Here is a 21,509-nt window from a genome sequence, read left to right as displayed (position 1 = left end):
CTGATGTGTTTTAAATGGCTTCATCCCCCACAATCTAGCAACATCCAAACTGATGTTGGTGTGATGGTCTGGAGTCTGGGATGGTGATAGGCCACTTCTTAGATTTGCATTTGGATGGGACTCAAATGTCCCATTCAGGTGTCCCACAGAGGCTAAAACGTCCTTACAACAATAGGGTCGACAATTCAGTTTAAGGACATGTTCAATTTATAAACATGAATACATTGATAGTCGGATGAGGACCATTAGAAGGTGATGGACGACATTAACCACAAAGATTTGTTCACCTATCTCAATTCAAGACACGACTGGATTACACGTATTGGACCATTCAAAATCTTCTAATTTGAATAGTTTAAATATTTTGATTTACAGTAACGTTATAAACTACTATGATATTATATTCGGTTCTGTCATGTATAATACATTAATTAGCTTATGTGATCTTGCAGAAATCAATTCAGCTTTGATCTAACTTTATTAAATGAGCACCATTCTCCATTCATCAATGACATTTTCCAGAGTAGACTGTTCTCTGGGCAGCGGAATGAGTAGAGCAGAGAATATTCCGCACATGCACAAACCCTGGTAGCACAACAAATCTCAACCTTTGCACAAGTCAGCCGTTGCGCACGGCACCTGGCCGCCTTGAGCCTTCGTACCTTTGGTGATTTCACGTAGAGGTAATACCTTTATGGGAGGACACCTACATTAAACGATATCTGGCGTTGTAGTGAATTCGCAGAGAAACGTTGATTCGGTTAAACCCAATTAAATTGATCATATAAGGTCTAGGCCGTTAGTATTTGTCCTACAGACAATAATGAAAAATAGTAGTGCTTAGTCAAACCGTGTTTCATAGAGAGTTCCCTAAACATTTGTGGCCCTAGCCGTGATCCCACCATCATAATGGGGATATGTGGAGATAACAACGGAATGATCGGATCAGGGACATCCCGTAGAGATTAGCTGGATTTAAAGAGGCACTGATAGTTCCGTTTAACAAAAAAGAGAGAGCTTCTTTCTTACGGCTTAGTCACTGGTGAGTGCTCTGATGAATCATGATTTCTGTTTAATCCCGTGTGTGCGAGCGCGCGTGCGCGAGATAGGTCTAGGCTGTAACTACGCGTTTAGAAAGGAATAGCCTAATTGTGTGCAATAAAATGTCTTCCAAAATGTCAACAATATAGACAATCTATGAAATATAAATTAATTTAAAATGGCAGATGATTTGAACAAATGCCTTTGTCATTATCAAACACCATCAGCTTGTTTGGCTATAGTCTGCCAACATGTCCTTGAAGATAATCCTTCTCTTATAATCGAGAGAGCATCTTTCTGCTCAGTGTGCACCTGCACTACAAAGGACAAGAAAAAAACAAAAGTGGTATCAATAATTTCAAGGCACGTGGACCCGCCCCATAAATGAGCTGGAGTGATGGACACAGCGCGCTTGCTTGCCCCACTGAAGGAATGCAATTAGCGACATCTGGCCTTTATTAATAAGGTCTCGAGACCCCTGGCCGCTTTGAGAAAGTCCCAACCAATATAGAAACTCTTCATGCGCGTCAGCTCTGCAGACAAAGGGGTCAAAACGGCTTGGACTCAACGATAGAGCTAAAATATCAACACAATTTCACACTAAATTCGTGCAAATATGTACAGATATTTCAGCAGATTTCGTGCGTTTTTGTTCATCATAATACACAACTTTTTTGTACAACTTAATTAATAAGAAAATACACACATTTTTGTGTGACTTAATTCATGGGAAGATACATTTTGGGGGGCAAACTTTGGAACAATCTTATTAGAGCAATGCATGATGGGTAATGATGTTCTACACTGCTTTTTTTTGTGTCCCACATTTATTTATATAAAAATACAAACGTGTACTGTCACCGAAATAGTTATAATATAATAGTAGCCTTATATTGTTTTTATTTATTAATGCGAATACTGTTTTCAATGCTTGTTTTTGCTTAATACTTTGGGATGCTGATGCACTTGTAGTCAGAAACACACTTTTTTTCCTGTAAGCAACTATAGGCCTACACGACTTTCTTCATAGTGCATTTCATATTTCATGGAGCCTACATTACACAATTTTCTTCATAATGCATTTTATACAAGACTAATTGTATGAGGGTTGCCAGACTGGAGAAAAAAATACAGATTTTCTGTTTTGTTTTTTGTGGTATGATGAAGGTATTTGATTGGGGAATGGGGATACATATTCTATTATGGTAAATTATAATACACATCAGAATACATACACACACACACACACTCACTTTGTTTGTACTCATGTTATAGCCAACTCTCGACTTTTGTATGAATTATTTTTCATGAAATATTTGTATCATGTTGTCGTGTATTCATTATCTTTAATTGGTTAAATGTTTGTAGTTTGCATGTTTCAGTAATGATTAACATGTTTAAATAGTCGTAAATCTCTGCTTTATTTAGCTTTTGGTATATTTGGCATTTTTATACATATTCTGTATTTCCATTGAAGAAAGCAATAATTAATCAACACTCTACTGTAAATAAATGGACACTACCTGTTATAAAATGGAAATTGCTCTCTGTAAATAAATGGTGAGAAATGCTCAGTCCGAAGCCATTTGGCTATGGGTTTCACAGCACTATAATAATGATACAAGTTATATCAGCTCAAAAAGGGTTTATTTACAACCTATGGGGTATGAGATATTGTGAATAGTGGCATAGGATAGTCTGAAATGAATGAATATACCCTAACCCTAAGCTATGTTCAATGTCAGCAGCAATTTTCAGTGAGAAATGTTCAGTCTGAAGCCATTCGGCTATGAGTTTCACAGCCCATAATGATACAAGTGATATCACCTTAAAATGGGTTTATTTACAAACTCTAGGGTATAACATATTGGGCAAAATGGTGTAGGAGAGTCAGTCTTTGCCAACGAGAACCAAGAGGGGCCTAACTTTGTCCTTCATGACTGGGAAAGGCTTCAATTCTAGGCTGTAGGAAATCCTACATCCATCTCATTAGATCAGAACAGGATGGATCAACAGTGATTCATATTACTGGTTTGTATCCTAAAAAAAGGACAGTTGTGTTTTGCAGCATAACACACTTATATTATTTGTCTATCCATATGATGTGGATCATTGTCAGGTTATTAGACGTATAAGCTTAAGTAACAAAAGAACACCATGATTGTAATAACACTTTGAACAGGTCGGCCAAACGCTGGGCCAATTGTGCGCCGCCTCATGGGTCTCCCGGTCGAGGCCGGCTGCGACACAGCCCTGGATCGAACCTGGATCTGTAGTGACACCTCTAGCACTGCGATGCAGTGCCTTAGACCGAGCTTCAGGCAACTTTGATGTAAGGCTTGATCACACCTGTAGTGACTACTTCTATCCGTCACGCCCGTTGTTGATTATCCATCGTTCACTAGATATATCAATGTAACTACACCCAACACAATGTTGAAAAACAGAATGCTTCCCACCACTAGAACACATAACTAGGCGTGAGCTGGACGAGATCCCAACGCTGCCACCAATGTAGCGTAAGAAAGTGAAAGCTACAACCGGGACTCTAACCAGGGCTCGTACATTGCAAAGTGAGCTCTAATAGCTGTTGTCATGAAAGCCTAGTAGGCCTCTGGGCAGTAGGCCTACAATGCCTTGTTACAATAGTATATAACATGATTGACAGGACCGTAATAATCATCATGAAATGGCCTTGAAAGTGCCATAAGTGTAAGCCAACATAATTCATTATTTTACATGAACCTGTTTAACTGCATTGACATGGCTTAATTGATCATAGCCTAGACTTGTTATAGTTGCAAATACCATGCAGCTGCACCAGGGGAATTTAAATCAAACAGATTTTTTTTGCAGGTCTTCTGTTTCCCCCAGATTTATAGATTAATTAATTTCCCATCATGAAAACGTATCCCCATTCCCCAATTGAAAACCTTCATCGATTCCACAACAAAAAGACAAATAAAGCTTTTTACTCCAATCTGGCAACCCTCATAAAACCCGACATAGCACCAGTATCTCAAAGTATTAAGCGAAAAGAAGCATAAAAAAACGCATTGGCATTTATTAAAAATAAAAATAAACGCAAGGCTACTAATATAAAATAATTATTTAGGTGACAACCTGGTTGATTAACAATATTGGGTTGTTAACGCGTTTGTTTTTTATATAAATAAATGTGGGACACAAAAAAGGCAGTGCATTGCTCCAATAACTTTTAAAAGATTATTCTGAAGTTTTCCCCTCCAAAATGTATTTCCCTATGAATGACGTCACACGATTTCCCCCCTATTTTCCTACGAATTAAGTTGCACAAAAAATGTGTATATTTTCACATGAATTAAGCCACACAAAAATGCACGAAATCTGCTGAAATCCTTTTTGTACATATTTTCACGAATTGAGTGTGAGTTGTGTTTTTTTACAAAGGAAGATGGAGATTCTCGAGGTCTTCAATGTTCACATACTCACATATTCAACTTCTTATAGCCTACAATTGATCGACATCATTGCACCTCTATGCACACCTGAAACCAAAAGGACCCTTAACCAAATAGCTACCCGGACTATCTGCATTTACCCGTTTTGCACTGACTTTTTTGACTCATCACATACGCTGCTGCTACTGTTTACTAGCCTATCTGTCACTTTATTTCTAGTTAGGTCTATGTGTACATATATAACTCAATTACCTCGTACCGCTGGACATCGACTCAGTACTGGTACCCCGTGTATATAACCAAGTTATCGTTACTCATTGGGTATCTATTATTACTTTTATTATTACGTGTTTAACTTTTCTATTATCTCTCTATTTTATTTCTCTCTGCCTTGTTGGGAAGGGTCCCAAGTTAGCATTTCACTGTTAGTCCACATGTGACAAATACAATTGGTTTTGACCTTCTCATTGTTTGGACTGTGCATAAAAGCGGCACACTTGGCTCAAAAGATGGCTCATGGCGCTCACACACCCGCCCACTCCTGCAAATACACACGTGCACGCTTAACACCTAGGTGCAACCTTAACTTGACACCACATTAGCTATTAATCAAACCCGACCCCCCGCCCACCCTACCAGACATCCACAATCACACCTGATTCATTAGGGAGTTAATTATTCTTGACCTTTTTACGTACATCCTTTCGCTTTTGTTAAAACTACACTTTAAATAATTTTGTTAGCCTACACTTGAAATAGTATAAATAGCACATTACCTACTGGACTCAGACGTCAGTTCAACGTCCAGTTTTGATTTACATTTGAATTTAGTAAACTAACATGAATTCAACGAGAAATCAACACAAATGTGAAACATGTCATTGGATAGGTTAAAAGTTGGGTGGAAATAGACAAAAATGAATTCCCGAAATTGCAAATAAAATTGCTATCAGTTTTCCACGTTGATTCAACATTGCATTTTTTTGTTAAAATGACAAGGGAAACAACGTTAATTCAACCAGTTTGTGCCCAGTGGGTATTGTAGTGACTTCAATAAATATTTTTGTGATAGTATGCCTATGGTTAATTGGAGTATGCAGGGGTGTGTATTGAATTCGCCACCCTCTCTCCTGGAACAGTCCTGTAAGTATATCAACACTTTACGGAGTGTGCGGATATATCACACGTCATAAAAAATAACTATTCACCTGTTTGTCACTTCTTCACTGTTCCCATGAGTAAATTATCTTTCCCATAGGCACACTTCCATGGTGCCAAATGCACACATAACGAAATGGTACTTGTAGACAGGAGAAAATGCAATTTACAATTGTGACCCTTTAAACAAAAAACTGGGTCGCCATAATAGACTAGTGTTGTTTAACATAATAGCATTTTATTTTCTTCATTGCTGCATCTGCTGCTTAGCATTATTATAACCCTCTAGCTTATAGGCTAATAATAATTCGTTATTCGACAACGTGATCAGTAGAAAACAGAGCCAAATGTGATTTCATAGGTGTTAAACATTTGCTATGGTCTTCGCGAGTCACCAAATTGTGAAGCACGTACAGTATGTATCCAAGAGGTGTCAACTCATCGCCATGCTGTCTCCATCGCTCTCGGATTTCTGACTATTTTAGATTTTTTTTGTTGCTTTCGATAAAATCTAACTCTTAAAAACTAATCCTACTGTTGACAAATATTTAGTATGGTGACGGTTGTTTATCAGATTAGCCTACTTTTAAGAAGAATTTGAATTAGAAATACACAATTAAAATCGAAATTGAACTGGAAATTAATGACAAATATGGCCTCATATATTTTTTTAGCAAGAGAGCTTTGAAATTGTGGATTTGTCCATTAGTTTAGCATTTCGTATTTTACTAGGATCCCCATTAGCTGTTGCCAAGGCAGCAGCCACTCTTCCTGGGATACTGACAGAGATAAAACATTACATCAAACAAAATATTGTGCATTATACAAATGTACATTGCTCCATTATCACATTACATTATTACAATACTACACGACATTAAAACTTCCCACCCATAAACCCTATCTTAATTTATCTCAATTTATTTCAATGACAATGAAGTTGCAGGAGAGAATTTACAGAGTTTTCAGTTACGTCACTGTCACCTCTACACCAATCTGTGTGGCCTCTGTGATATATAAACTGGTGTAGCACTGCGCACCCCATTCATTCAACACCCGTGATCGGAACTGCAAGGAACTCACCAGTCCGTGCCATTTTTCTTCTGGACATTTCTTCTAAAATAATGGGCACAATGATAAAGAAGAAAATCGGGAATTCAAGCCCGAATAATACCAAAAGTATGAAAAGGGTGAGTAGGACCTTGTATTGTTTTACTCTGATTTTGGTATGTTTTCAGATGTGTCATGTGTAGGCTATGGGAAATGCATGGAAAAATTGAATAATAATAGCCTCATGCTTTGCAGTGATAGCTAACATGTACAGTAGCTAACATACTGTATACATCAGTATGGTATTATACCTAAATTAAGGTAAATTAGGCCTAGAAAATAAATCAGTTTGATTACAATTGGCACCTCTCCCCCCTCTTGTCTCGATGCAGATGTTAAAGCCAGTTATAGAGAAGAAAAGACGAGACCGAATAAATCAGAGTCTTAGCGAGCTAAGGATTTTGTTACTGAATTACAAATTAGATTCGGTGAGTTTTTCAATCCATCCAATCCTATCTAGCCTTCATTGTTGTAGTCTGTGAGTCTATAGCGCCGTCCAAAGGCTTTTACGTGGCTGTTTATTTTTTATTTTAACCTGTTTCCTTATTAGTCTATTCACTCTATTCATCTTGACCATTCACAGCGTTTACAGAACCCCAAACTGGAGAAAGCAGAGATTCTAGACCTGGCTGTGGAATATCTTCAAAAAAGGACAGACAAACGAAGCATAAGCAATGGTAAGTATATCTAATTAGCTCTAGGCCTGCAAGTGTGTTTGCGAATGATCATCTGCAATGCATGAAATTGTCTGCAAAGATTCAAAATTAAAAATGTTTCCCTCTCCCACCCTTTAACTTTTTTTTAGATTGTTCCAGCCAGGCTGTGTGTGGGCCGAAGGAGGTGCAGCAGGTTATTCACAGTGAGGTCTCCATGGCAGGCGTCCCCAGTCCCCCAGCAGCAGCATACTCCAGGTCTGCTCTCCCTGCCATCTACACCGCAGGCTTCCAGCAGTGTGTCTCTCACCTGGCTGGCTTCATGGGCAGCAGCAGCCCCTTGGAGAGAGAGGGCTTCATCCTCCTCCAAGGGCTGAAGAGCTACATAGACAGTCAGTGCCCAACCACAAACACCAGTACAGCCATGTACCCATCCAGTCAGTACCCAACCACAAACACCAGTACAGCCATGTACCCATCCAGTCAGTACCCAACCACAAACACCAGTACAGCCATGTACCCATCCAGTCAGTACCCAACCACAAACACCAGTACAGGGCAGCTGCAGTGCCCATCCTCCCCGTCATTAACAGACATCCATCTGAGGTCAGGTGGTAAGGAGATGGCTCATTGGGCGGACATGGTGTCTGTGAGAGAGGGATGCCGTCCCTCTAAACAGGGGGCAGTTCTCTGCCTCCGCAAATCCACTTTGTCGACCACCCACCATTCTTCCTGCCAACCAAATGGCCACTCGTACCCCTTGACACCTGACTACCTCTCCCCACCTCTGTCTCCTTGCCTTTCTTGTTCTTCTTCGGTTTTCACCACCCCTCCTCCCTACTTCTCGTTTCCCTGTCACTTTAGTTTCCCTCCCAGCCTGTCACCTATTTCCTCCAACCCCTCATCCTGCTCCGGATCCCCGTCGCTACATAAAGTCCCTTCTCCTCCACTTGGTTTTTCACCCACCCTCCCTCTCTCAAGTCCTCCCACCCTCCCTCTCTCAAGTCCTCCCGGCCTCCCTCTCGTCCCCTTTCCCTCCCATACGTCTCTGTGGTCCCCTATGCCTGCACGAAGGCAAGAATTATTTATTAGCTCCACACACTGGAGACCCTGGTAGAAAGCCAGGTGAGCGTCAACTGACAGAGGGACTATGAAACAGTTCAACTGGACCAACGTTAGAGAAACTGACAAGAGGAGAGAGCCACCTGGTGGAGATCATGGAGGTAACCTGAACATGACCCTGCTGCTGCTGACATTTAATATGGTGCTCTTCTCGTTTGATCAACTTTCCTCATCATTTCTGAAATGTTCCCCATATTTGTAACACGTCAGTATTCATAATCTCTCTCTTTCATTTTTTAGATAATCCTTGTAAATATGAATTGCATAAACTGTGTATAAATGTATAAATATATATATATTGTCCTGTAAATATATTGTTAGAGAATAAACTGAACTGTACAATGGAACCATAACTCAATCGTTCTTCTTCTGATGGTTAGGATGATTCTCGGGCCTGTGCCTGAATGCTCTGTAAATTGAAATTCCCATGTAGGCCTGGGTATGCACAGGTGAGGTGACTTGTTGCACACTCCCACCTAGCTTTTTGATTAGGTACTGCAGTCCTTCCATGTGGTTTGAGCGTCTATTCAATACTTTGCCAGCAGAAGGCGCCATCAGCTCAAAGAACCAGAGTAGTGTGGTAGAAGTCTCTCCATCTCTTTGACCCTGTCACAATGAAAGCAATAAGATACGCTGTCAGTTCAATAGAGCACTTCATTGTTTCTGGCTCTTTTATCAGTCCCGTGATAAGCCTAAGATGCTTCATACAAGCATCATTATTTTCTCTCTGTCTCTCCCAGGCTCAGATAAATGCTCACCCTTCTCCTAATCTGCTGTTCTAATCTCTATTACAAGACCTGAATATTTTCTGTACAAGGTACTGAGGGATTTGGCTAGAGAAAATAGACTTTCTGACATGATAGAACATGTCTTTGGATAATGGTTATTTATCCCTCCTCATTCCCTCCCTCCCTATTCCCTCCCTCCTTCTGTCCCTCCTTCCCTCCCTTCCTCCCTCCCTCTGTCCCTCCTTCCCTCCTTTCCTCCCTCTCTCTTCATTGAAGAGGCTTTCTCTGTACCAGTGCCATTAGTTATGAGGTGGCCATTGTTCATTGTCAGAGATATAAGAAGGCAGACAGACACATCAGGTTGATTATCCACACTGTCTTTCTGCAGGTTTTGATCATTCCTGAATCAAAGAACCATGTGACAGTTAGTAGAAAGGGCCGGCCACCAAGCTAAAGAGGATATTCTACCTCTGCATTACTCATAATTAAAAGGGAAAGTGATGACCTGACAATGGTTGAAATCCCTCTGGCATTTTCTCAGGGTACGCTGATTAGTACTGATCCTGTTACCCTCTGTAATCATCGTTTTGTTAGCCATGAATGCACCCCATGCATTCCTGATTAGTCCCAAACAGCCAGGGAGGGAGAAACTTATAGGAAACCCACAGGAGGAGGAGGGTGTGTGGAGATGTCATGGTTTGGTCATGGTTTATTGGGTGCATAGGTAAATACATTGGTGTTGGCACATTTCTAAAGCAAAATGTTGGAAGCAGGGTTGGTGTCGAAGGCTTTCATCATTCATGTGCACACACACACACACACACACACACACACACACACACACACACACACACACACACACACACACACACACACACACACACACACACACACACACACCTTTAGGCAGACACACACACACATCACCCCTGGGTTTTATTTATCTGAAAAGCCCCGTGGTAACTCTGTGGTAACTCTGTGGTAATTTGTCTCACATTGTAAAATAGATGCATTTGATTTATTGCCTTTCCGGTGGTGTGTGGTCCAGTAAGAGTGTTCCATTTCTGGTGGTTTGTGGTCCAGTAAGAGTGTTCCATTTCCGGTGGTGTGTGGTCCAGCAACAGTGTTCCATTTCTGGTGGTTTGTGGTCCAGTAAGAGTGTTCCATTTCCGGTGGTGTGTGGTCCAGTAAGAGTGTTCCATTTCCGGTGGTGTGTGGTCCAGTAAGAGTGTTCCATTTCCGGTGGTGTGTGGTCCAGCAACAGTGTTCCATTTCTGGTGGTTTGTGGTCCAGTAAGAGTGTTCCATTTCCGGTGGTGTGTGGTCCAGCAACAGTGTTCCATTTTGGTGGTTTGTGGTCCAGTAAGAGTGTTCCATTTCCGGTGGTGTGTGGTCCAGCAACAGTGTTCCATTTCAGGTGGTGTGTCATCCGGCAACAGTGTTCCAATTGTGCGAAGGTTTCGAGGGCTGGGTGTGAGATATACGTCATGTCCAGGAGGATTCACGTAACTGAATACCACTGGTTTAGTCACATTCAATAGAACTTATGATGTAAACCAGGTGTGCATCCCAAATGGCAACCTATTGCCTATATATAGTACACTACGTTTAAACAGAGCCCTATGGGGCTATATAGGGAAAAGGGTGCCATTTGGGACGCAAGCCAGTTCTTTATAGATCTACATTACTCATTGAAGGTTCCTCATTAGGCTGCCAAGAATGGAATTAATTGAACTGACATTTCTGTTTTCGTTTCCTCATTCCAGAGGTACGAATCAGTTTAAGTGCAACACCAATGGATTATCTACCTGACATAAAATAACTAACATCCTGTTCCAGCATTACAATAAAGGGGCTGACTGGATAGAGAGAAATAGAGAGAGAGAGATAGAAAGAGAAATATGTATATATATATATAGAGAGAGAGACGTTGTTTAACTAGCTTCAGATAAAGGGTGACGGTAACAAATTAGACTGAAGAAAATAATAGATTCTTCTTCTTACAGATAAAAAGGGAAAACACACCACTTGACTCCTGTCACTGACTGTGTCCCTGCTTCTGTCTGGACTGTGTGTCCCTGCATCTGTTTGGACTGTGTGGCCCTGCCCCTGTCTGGGCTGTGTCCCTGCTCCTGTCTGGGCTATGTGTCCCTGCTCCTGTCTGGGCTGTATGTCCCTGCATCTGTCTGGGCTGTGTCCCTGTCCCTGTCTGGGCTGTGTGTCCCTACTACTGTTTGGGCTGTGTTGCCTTACCTCTGTCTGGGCTGTGTGTCCCTGTCCCTGTCTGGGCTGTGTGTCCCTGCATCTGTCTGGACTGTGAGTCCCTGCATCTTTCTGGGTTGTGTGTCCCTGCTACTGTCTGGGCTGTGTGTCCCTGCACCTGTCTGGGCTGTGAGTCCCTGCATCTGTCTGGGCTGTGTGTCCCTGCCCCTGCCTGGGCTTTGTGTCCCTGCTACTGTCTCAGCTGTGTGGCCCTGTCCCTGTCTGGGCTGTGTGTCCCTGCATCTGTCTGGGCTGTGTCCCTACTACTGTCTGGGCTGTGTCCCTGCATCTGTCTGGGTTGTGTGTCCCTGCTACTGTCTGGGCTGTGTGTCCCTGCATCTGTCTGGGCTGTGTCCCTACTACTGTCTGGGCTGTGTCCCTGCATCTGTCTGGGCTGTGTGTCCCTGCTACTGTCTGGGCTGTGTGGCCCTGCTCCTGTCTGGGTTATGTGTCCCTGCTCCTGTCTGGGCTGTGTCTGCAGTTGCCCTGGTCCTGTCTCTGACTGTGTCCGTCACTGCTGCCCTGGAAGCGTGTCCAGCTGTCCCGTCACTCTGTCAGCGCCGCTGTCTTCCACAGCCCCAGATTAAATGCGCGCAAAGGGACCGCCAGGAAAAGTGGCTCGCCCCATCTCTCAGGACTTATGTCAAAAATGTTTCAGTCCTCAGGTAATTTGCTACAGTCCGGGTTCCTTTCACTATTTACTTCAAAGATCCTTGCGATGAGAGGGAGAGAGAGAGAGAGAGAGAGAGGAAGAAAGCAAAATGAAAGAGAGGAAAAATGGTATTTAGTTGTGGGTAGCGAAAGATCTACATTCTTGAGGATTGACATGTTCTCTGAGAGAGATGTCTTCCTCCCAGACCAGCGAGGCTGACTATCTGTTCTCTGAGAGAGATGTCTTCCTTACAGACCAGAGAGGCTGACTATCTGTTCTCTGAGAGAGATGTCTTCCTCACAGACCAGAGAGGCTGACTATATGTTCTCTGAGAGAGATGTCTTCCTCCCAGACCAGCGAGGCTGACTATTTGTTCTCTGAGAGAGATGTATTCCTCCCAGACCAGCAAGGCTGACTATCTGTCTCTGAGAGAGATGCCTTCCTCCCAGACCAGCAAGGCTGACTATCTGTCTCTGAGAGAGATGTTTTCCTCCCAGACCAGCGAGGCTGACTATCTGTCTCTGAGAGAGATGTCTTCCTCCCAGACCAGCGAGACTGACTATCTGTCTCTGAGAGAGATGTCTTCCTCCCAGACCAGCGAGGCTGACTATCTGTCTCTGAGAGAGATGTCTTCCTCCTAGACCAGCGAGGCTGACTATCTGAAAAACATGTCTGGAGGTGATTGGTCAGAAAACACACTCAGTCAGAAGAAACTGTGATTGCTTCCCAAATGGCACCCTATTCCCTATGTAGTGCTCTACTTTTGACCAAGGACCATTGGGCCATTTGGGAAGCATCCACAGACAAGGTCGGGCTGTGTGACAGGTGTCCACTTTAGACATCCTTTGGACTGTGACATACATGACTCTTTGTAATCCGGAATCGCAAATAGGTCACTAATGTCAGTGGTTTGATATGGTTGTACCATATTATGGTGGGTTGTGAATCATTTGCTTCTGTAGTGCTTTTTTTGTTGTAAAGTATTTTTTTTGCATTGTTTGTTGGCTGTGAAACGAAGCAGAGAAAACAAAAGACAGGAAAATGATGGGTCATTAAATCCTAGTCTTGGGTGGACTGGGTGGGGGCTTTAAAGCATCCCAAGACCTACCCAGAAGATCATTGTCAAGGCAACATCTCAAAAGCTAGACAGGAAGTAATTTGAGCCAAACAGGAGGGAATCAAATCAGACATCGCTGGCTTGTTTTTCAGGCCAGGACAATTACGTTTGACATAAGGCGCTTTTCACTCATGCATCAGTGGTCTCCTCTTTCAGGGCCCTGCTATCACATGGGTCCAGTGGTTAGCCTTTCTTCCTCTTAATAGTACAAAGTCATTTGCAGCCAGGAGATGATGAACAATGACTGTCTTTTCAGAGATCCCATAGCCTTCATTCACGGGAACATCAGTCAGTACAAATGAAGTATGCTCGACCATCCTGCAGCTAGAAATTCTGCTGATGCTGTCCAAAACGGACTTCCCTGTGGACTTGTAAGATATTATATTATATTAAAATAATGTGTACTCATGAACTTAATGTTTTAACAGGTAAATGTGTCAGTCTGCCCTCACTGTGCTGTGGTTGCCAAGGCATCATCCAGAGAATGTTGATCATTGTAGTTCTATGTAATATCCCTATACTCTGGCCCAGCTGCCTGACCGCTGAGCTCATGTGAAGAGAACTAGAATATGAGCTATTGCAAAATACATTTTAACATAAATATTACTAGTATTAGAAGGACCTTTTCTGTGTAGCTTTATGGTTAGTGTAGGGTTCGTAATCTTCTCCAGGCCCCTTGCGACCCTGTCTAGGCCGTGACCGGGCTAGCTTGTCGGTTGCATCTCCTGCTCCGGAACACTTGTAATCCTGGTGATGTACTTTAACACACTCTGCTCTCTGTACTAATTTTTTTTAAATCTGGAAAAACTTAGCAGGTTAGAGGTCATAAAAAACATTGTGAGTGAATCATAGGTCTTCTAAAAATACTGGTTGTTGTCCATTCTAATTCAGTGAATGCTGCCCTTTTTTGGTGGACTTTTGACGTCAGTGCTGATTGGGGCCAGACACCAGAGTAAAGACGCTTGTTTGTCCTCAAAGCAACAAAAAGCAGTTAGGCGATGCAGAAGTCTCTTTTTCAGTATGTAACCTCATACTGCTGAGAAAATGTCAGTGCGGGTGTAAGTGTGTGTGGACAAAGAATCATGGGACCTTAAAGGGCCCCTTGCTCTGACTAACAGAATAGTTTGTCCGTATCGCTCTCTCCAGTAATAATTCCACAAATGCGGTGGACTTTAGCATCTGAAGCCAAGATTTGAAATAAGAGCATAGAACAGACCTTTTGGTATTGTGTCATATTTTGGTCCAAATAGGCAGCCTTCACACAGGCAGCACAATTCTGATATTTCTTCAGTTATTTGGTCTTTTGACCAATCAGATCAGCCCTGAAATAGATTTGATGTGATTGGTCAAAAGACCAATTAGTGGAAAAAAATTCAGAATTGGTCTGCTTGTGATGATGCAGCCATAACAGCATTTGGTCATATTTCTCTAATATAGAGAGACCATTGTTAAATCATGTATTGATTTTATTTCAACTACACTCAATATGATGATTAATTCGCCTTGTGGGGAATACATAGCAGAGATGAACCATGAGTAGATAGATGACAAACCTAATCAAGCCTTCATTCATGCTACATTTTTATAGAGCTTACCGACATTGCCATTACCAGCATGGAAAAAATGCATTATTTTACTGTGGAGTCACAAGCTGACACCTGGCAGGTAGGGAAGTTTAGATCTGAGCAGTATTATACACTTTGTCTGCATACCAAATTGCCACCTATTCCCCTAGTGCACTACCCTATGGGCCCTGGTCAAAAGTAGTCTACTATTATTGGAAATAGGGTGTCATTTGGGATACAACCATACACTTTGATACAGCAGCAGTGAGTCTGTCTCTGGCTGGGATCTGGGGTTTCCCAGTGCTGCACAAGCACCTCCACGCAGGAACAGGAACAGACACTGAACTAGAATCAAGAGGATATTACAGGCTGGCACAAGGCCAAATATCTGCACCTTACTTTCTTTCATCATGTTGTTTTAGTCAGCACAGATTATTAGGAGCAGTATTGTACTGTGTATGAGGGGCTTATGGGTCCTGTGTTGGTGAATGACTAGCCATCCAGGGCCAGCAGTCATTTTGGCACAAATGCTTTGTAAAGACAGTTTTGCTGACATCACATATTTTCTCCAATTGTACAGCCGATTTTGTGGCGTCTCACACAAAATGACTGTAATTTCTCAATTTATTCTTATTGATTTAAGATTAGGGTAATCATCTTAGAATTTACTGAACTTCTTATAGTAATCACATTTTTATGTTATTGGCATACGGTCTGTTGCTACACAGTGCATTCGGAAAGTATTCAGATCCCTTCCCTTTTTCCACAGTTTGTTACATTACAGCCTTATTCTTAAATGGTTTAAATACATTTGTTTCCTCACCAATCTACATACAATACACCATAATGACAAAGCAAAAACAGGTTTTTAGAAATGTTGCTAATTTATAAAAAAACAAAAACAGCAATATCTTATTACATTAGTATTCAGACCCTTTGCTATGAGACTTGAAATTGAGCACAGGTGCATCCTGTTTCCATTGATCATCCTTGAGATGGTTCTACAACTTGATTGGAGTCCACCTGTCGAAAATTCAATTGATTGGACATGATTTGGAAAGCCACACACCTTTCTATATAAGGTCCCACAGTTGACAGTGCATGTCAGAGCAAAAACCAAGCCATGAGGTCGAAATAATTGTCCATAGAGCTCTGAGACAGGATTGTGTCGAGGCACAAATTTGGGGAAGAGTACCAAAACATTTATGCAGCATTGAAGGTCCCCAAGAACATAGTGGCCTCCATTATTCTTAAATGGAAGAAGTTTAGAACCACCAAGACTCTTCCTAGAGATTGCCAAACTGAGCAATCGGGGAGAAGGGCCTTGGTCAGGGAGGTGACCAAGAACCCATTGGTCACTCTGACAGAGCTCCAGAGTTCCTCTGTGGAAATGGGAGATCCTTGATGAAAACCTGCTTCAGAGCAGTCAGGACCTCAGACTGGGGCGAAGGTTTACCTTCCAACAGGACAACGGCCCGAAGCACACAGCCAAGACAACGCAGGAGTAGCTCCGGGATAAGTCTCTGAATGTCCTTGAGTGGCCCAGCTAGAGCCCGGACTTGAACCCGATCAAACATCTCTGGAGAGACCTGAAAATAGCTGTGCAGCGATGCTCCCCATCCAACCTGACAGAGCTTGAGAGGATCAGCAAAGAATAATTGGGGGAAACTCCCCAAATACAGGTGTGCCAAGCTTGTAGCGTCATACCCAAGAAGACTCGAGGCTGTAATCGCTGCCAAAGGTGCTTCAACAACGTGCTGAGTGAAGGGTCTGAATACTTATGTAAATGTAATATTTTAGTTTTGTTTTTCTGAATACTTTCCGAATGCACAGTATGTCAACTAAGCATTGACTGTTAGCATAGAAAGAATAGTCCTAAGAGGTCTCAGCAGCACTAAAAGTCATAGAGGACATCACCCTAATCCATACCTCCCTAACCCTAACCCTAACCCTAACCCTAACCCTAACCCTAACCCATACCACCCTAACCCATATCTCCCTAACCCTAACCCATAACTCCCTAATTTGCTAGTAACAGATTACATTAATATTCTGACAATCTCAGAAACTCACTTACATTATACCTTTGATGATATATAGATAGCAATAAATGGTTATAACATCTACAGAAAATACATAAATGCCAAAGGTGGAGGTGTTTCCATTTATATTCAGAACCTCTCACACCCTGATCTGTTTCACCTGTCCTCATTATTGTCTCCACCCCTTCCAGGTCTCGCTTGTTTTCCCCAGTGTATTTATCCCTGTGTTTCCTGTCTCTCTGTGCCAGTTCGTCTTGTATGTTCAAGTCAACCAGCGTTTTTCCGGTTCTCCTGCTTTTTGCTATTCTCCATTTTCTAGTCTTCCCGGTTTTGACCCTTGCCTGCTTCTGGACTCTGTACCCGCCTGCCTGACCATTCTGCCTGCCTTGACCACGAGTCTGTCTGCTGCTCTGTACCTCCTGGACTCTGATCTGGTTTTGACCTTTTGCCTGTCTACAACCATTCTCTTGCCTACTCCTTTTGGATTAATAAACATTGTAAGTCTCCAACCATCTGCCTCCTGTGTCTGCATCTGGGTCTCTCCTTCTGTCATGATAGAACCACATTCCTGTAAAGCTTAGAGAGGATCTCATGTTAAATACTGTTGAAGTAGTATGGCTACAGGTTCATCTGCCTCACCTAAAGCCCATTCTGGTGGGAAGCCGCTGTAGACCATCAAGTGCTAACAGTCAGTATCTGGATAGCATGTGTGAAATGCTTGATAATGTACACTATCGTTCAAAAGTTTGGGGTCACTTAGAAATGCCCTTGTTTTTGAAAGAAAAGCATTTTTTTTGTCCATTAAAATAACATAAATTTGATCAGAAATACAGTGTAGGCAATGTTAATGTTGTAAATGACTATTGTAGCTGGAAACTGCTGATTTTTTAAAATGGAATATCTACATAGGCGTACAGTGGCCCATTATCAGCAACCATCACTCCTGTGTTCCAATAGCAGAGTTGCGAAGAAAAAGTCATATCTCAGACTGGCCAATAAAATTAAAAGATTAAGATGGACAAAAGAACACAGACACTGGACAGAGGGACTCTGCCTAGAAGGCCAGCATCCCGGAGTCGCCTCTTCACTGTTGACGTTGAGACTGGTGTTTTGCGGGTATTATTAAATGAAGCTGCCAGTTGAGGACTTGTGAGGCATCTGTTTCTCAAATTAGACACTCTAATGTACTTGTCCTCTTGCTCAGTTGTGCACCGGGGCCTCCCACTCCTCTTTCTATTCTGGTTAGAGCCAGTTTGCACTGTTCTGTGAAAGGAGTAGTACACAGCGTTGTACGAGATCTTTAGTTTCTTGACAATTTCTCGCATGGAATAGCCTTAATTTCTCAGAACAAGAATAGACTGACGAGTTTCAGAAGAAAGATCTTTGTTTCTGGCCATTTTGAGCCTGTCAAATCCACAAATGCTGATGCTCCAGATACTCAACTAGTCTAAAAAAGGCCAGTGTCACGCCCTGACCTTAGAGATCCTTTTTATGTCTCTATTTTGGTTTGGTCAGGGCGTGAGTTGGGGTGGGCATTCTATGTTTTTGTTCTATGTTTTCTATTTCTATGTGTTTGGCCGGGTGTGGTTCTCAATCAGAGGCAGCTGTCTATCGTTGTCTCTGATTGAGAACCATACTTAGGTAGCCTTTTCCCACCTGTGTTTTGTGGGTAGTTATTTTCTGTTTTGTGTCTGCACCAGACAGAACTGTTTCGCTTTCGTTCTCCTGTTTGTTGTTTTTGTTCGATGTGGTTTTTGGATTAAATCATGAACACTTTAAACGCTGCACCTTGGTCCACTCTTCCTTCAGCCCACGAGAACCATTACAGCCAGTTTTATTGCTTCTTTAATCAGAACAACAGTTTTCAGCTGTGCTAGCATAATTGCAATTTTATTTAACTAGGCAAGTCAGTTAAGAACAAATTCTTATTTTCAATGACGGCCTAGGAACAGTGGGTTAACTGCCTTGTTCAGGGGCAGAACGACAGATTTTTACCTTGTCAGCTAGGGGATTTGAACTTGCAACCTTTCTGTTACTAGCCCAACGCTCTAACCACTAGGTTACCCTGCCACGCCATTTAATGATCAATTAGCCTTTTAAAATGATAAACTTGGATTAGCTAACACAACATGCCATTGGTAAATAGGAGTGATGGCTGCTGGTAGTGGACCTCTGTACGCCTATGTAGATATTCCATTAAAAATCAGCCGTTTCCAGCTACAATAGTCATAGTCAACATTAACAATGTCTACACTGTATTTATGATCAATTTGATGTTCTTTTAATGGACAAAAATTAGCTTTTCTTTTAAAAACAAGGACGTTTCTAAGTTACCCCAAACTTTTAAACGTTAGTGTATGTGATATCAACAGAAAGGTATATTTTCTGGGTGATTTAAATATTGACTGGCTTTCATCAAGCTGCCCACTCAAGAAAATGCTTCCAAACGTAACTAGTGCCTGCAACCTGGTTCAGGTTATCAGTCACCCTACCAGGGAATTTACAAACCTTCACAGGAATGAAATCTGTCACATCTGCTCCTGCCACGCACTCTAGTGCTCATCTGGTGTCTCCTTGACCTGCCGCCACTCCCCCAGTGCTCTCTCCCTCTCTCTCTCTCTCTCTCTCTCTGTGTGATTGTGTGGGCGAAGACAGGTGTGCTGGAGTCAGAGCAGATCCCCACCAGCTGCAAGCTGTTCCATAATCAAGACCTCTACAAATACTCAGTCCTGCCACTTCCACACTGCCAGATCATAATCTCTGCCCAGTCAGTCCATGTTTCTAGCCGTTTGTTCCTGTTGTCCCTGTTCTCCCTTGCGTGATGCTGTTTTCCTATCCGCTACAGTTCTGCCCGCTCTGACTCTGGTCCCTGTCTCCAGTTCGACTTCTCGTCAGTCCTGCTACTCTGTCCTGGATTCCCCATTCTATGCTCCCTTAGATTTCCCTCCGGACCTGCTTACCCGGTCCCCACACCTCTTGCTCCAGCCTCAGCCTCCGCACCTAGTTTCCAGCAAACCGCCCGAGCTTCCCCTGGCCTGCACTCAATCTTCCCGCCCGTGTTTCAATAAATACCTTGGTTTCCTCATCCCAGTCTCCTCGTCTGAGTCTGCTCTTGGGTTCACCTGTTCTGCTCCGCGTGACAGAAATCATCAACATGTATTGATCACAAATTTACTAATGCTGCATAAATTTGCTTTAAAGCAGTATCCAAATCCCAATATAGTAGCCATATCTAGGAAAACCGAAGTTCCAAAGGCTTTGCCTAATATACCCTATAAGAGATCATACAATACGTTTTGTAGTGATTCTTATGTTGCTGATGTAAAGAATATTTGTTGGTCTGTGGTGTGTAACGAGGAGCAACCTGATGCTGCACTTGACACATTTATGAAATTGCTTATTCCAGTTACTAATAAGCATGCAACCATTAAGAAAATGACTGTAAAAACTGTTAAATCACTGTGGATTGATGAGAAATTGAAAAATTGTATGGTTGAAAGGGATGAGGCAAAAGGAATGACAAATAAGTCTGGCTGCATAACCGATGGGCAAACATACTGCAAATTGAGAAATCATGTGACAAAACTGAATAAAAACAAGAAACTACACTATGAAACAAATATGAATGATAGTAAAAAGCTTTGGAGCACTATAAATTACATTTTGGCAAAAAGGCAAACTCAGCTCCATCAGTATTGAATCAGATCGTTTATCACAAAATTCACTGATATTGCCATTTACTTGAATGTTTTTTTCATTGGCAAGATTAGCAAATATAGACATGACATGCCAGCAACAAAAGCTGACACTACACATCCAAGTATAACTGATCAAATTATGAAAGAAAAACGTTGTAATTTTGAATTTCGTAAAGTGACTGTGAAAGAAGTGAAAACATTATTGTTGTCTATCAACAATGGCAAGCCACCGGGGTCTGACAACTTGGATGGAACATTACTGAGGATAATAGCGGACGATTTTGCCACTCCTATTTGCCACATCTTCAATCTAAGCCTACTAGAAAGCGTGTGCCCTCAGGCCTGGAGGGAAGCAAAAGTAATTCCGCTACCCAAGAATAGTAAAGCCCCCTTTACTGGCTCAAATAGCTAAGCAATCAGCCTGTTACCAACCCTTAGTAAACTTTAGGGGAAAAAAGGTTTTGTATCAGATACAATGTTATATTACTGTAAACAGATTGACAATAGAATTTCAGCACGCTTATAGGGAAGGACATTCAACAAGCACAGCACTGACAATGATGATAATTGGCTGAGAGAAATTGATGATACAAATATTGTCGGAGCTGTTTTGTTAGACTTCAGTGCAACTTTTGACAAGCATATGTTTTAAGCTTTACACCCCCTGCTATATTGTGTATAAAAAGTTAGCGGTCTAACAGAACACAGAGGGTGTTCTTTAATGGAAGCCTCTCCAACATAATCCAGGTAGAATCAGGAATTCCCCAGGGCAGCTGTCTAGGCCCCTTACTTTTTTCAATCTTCAATGCCACTGGCCTTGAATAAAGCCAGCGTGTCTATGTATGCGGATGACTCAACACTATACACGTCAGCTACTTAAGCAAGTGAAATCACTGCAACACTTAACGAAGAGCTGCAGTTA

At 42.1% G+C, this 21,509-nt stretch overlaps 1 protein-coding gene across 1 annotated transcript; it reads left to right on the top strand.

The window, feature by feature from the left end:
- The first annotated feature begins 6,688 nt into the window (after positions 1-6,688).
- LOC139580238 (hairy/enhancer-of-split related with YRPW motif protein 1-like) lies at positions 6,689-8,871 on the top strand. Its single transcript, XM_071408791.1, has 4 exons — positions 6,689-6,829; positions 7,082-7,177; positions 7,333-7,426; positions 7,555-8,871. Exons 1-4 carry the CDS (start codon positions 6,764-6,766, stop codon positions 8,517-8,519), a joined length of 1,221 nt encoding a protein of 406 aa, XP_071264892.1. The 5' UTR covers positions 6,689-6,763; the 3' UTR covers positions 8,520-8,871.
- The last annotated feature ends 12,638 nt before the right edge of the window (positions 8,872-21,509 follow it).

Source organism: Salvelinus alpinus, chromosome 7 (assembly GCF_045679555.1).
Source record: "Salvelinus alpinus chromosome 7, SLU_Salpinus.1, whole genome shotgun sequence".
Taxonomy (NCBI): domain Eukaryota; kingdom Metazoa; phylum Chordata; class Actinopteri; order Salmoniformes; family Salmonidae; genus Salvelinus; species Salvelinus alpinus.
The sequence above is the reverse complement of the archived record's forward strand: the minus strand, read 5'-3'. Positions and strand labels throughout refer to the sequence as shown.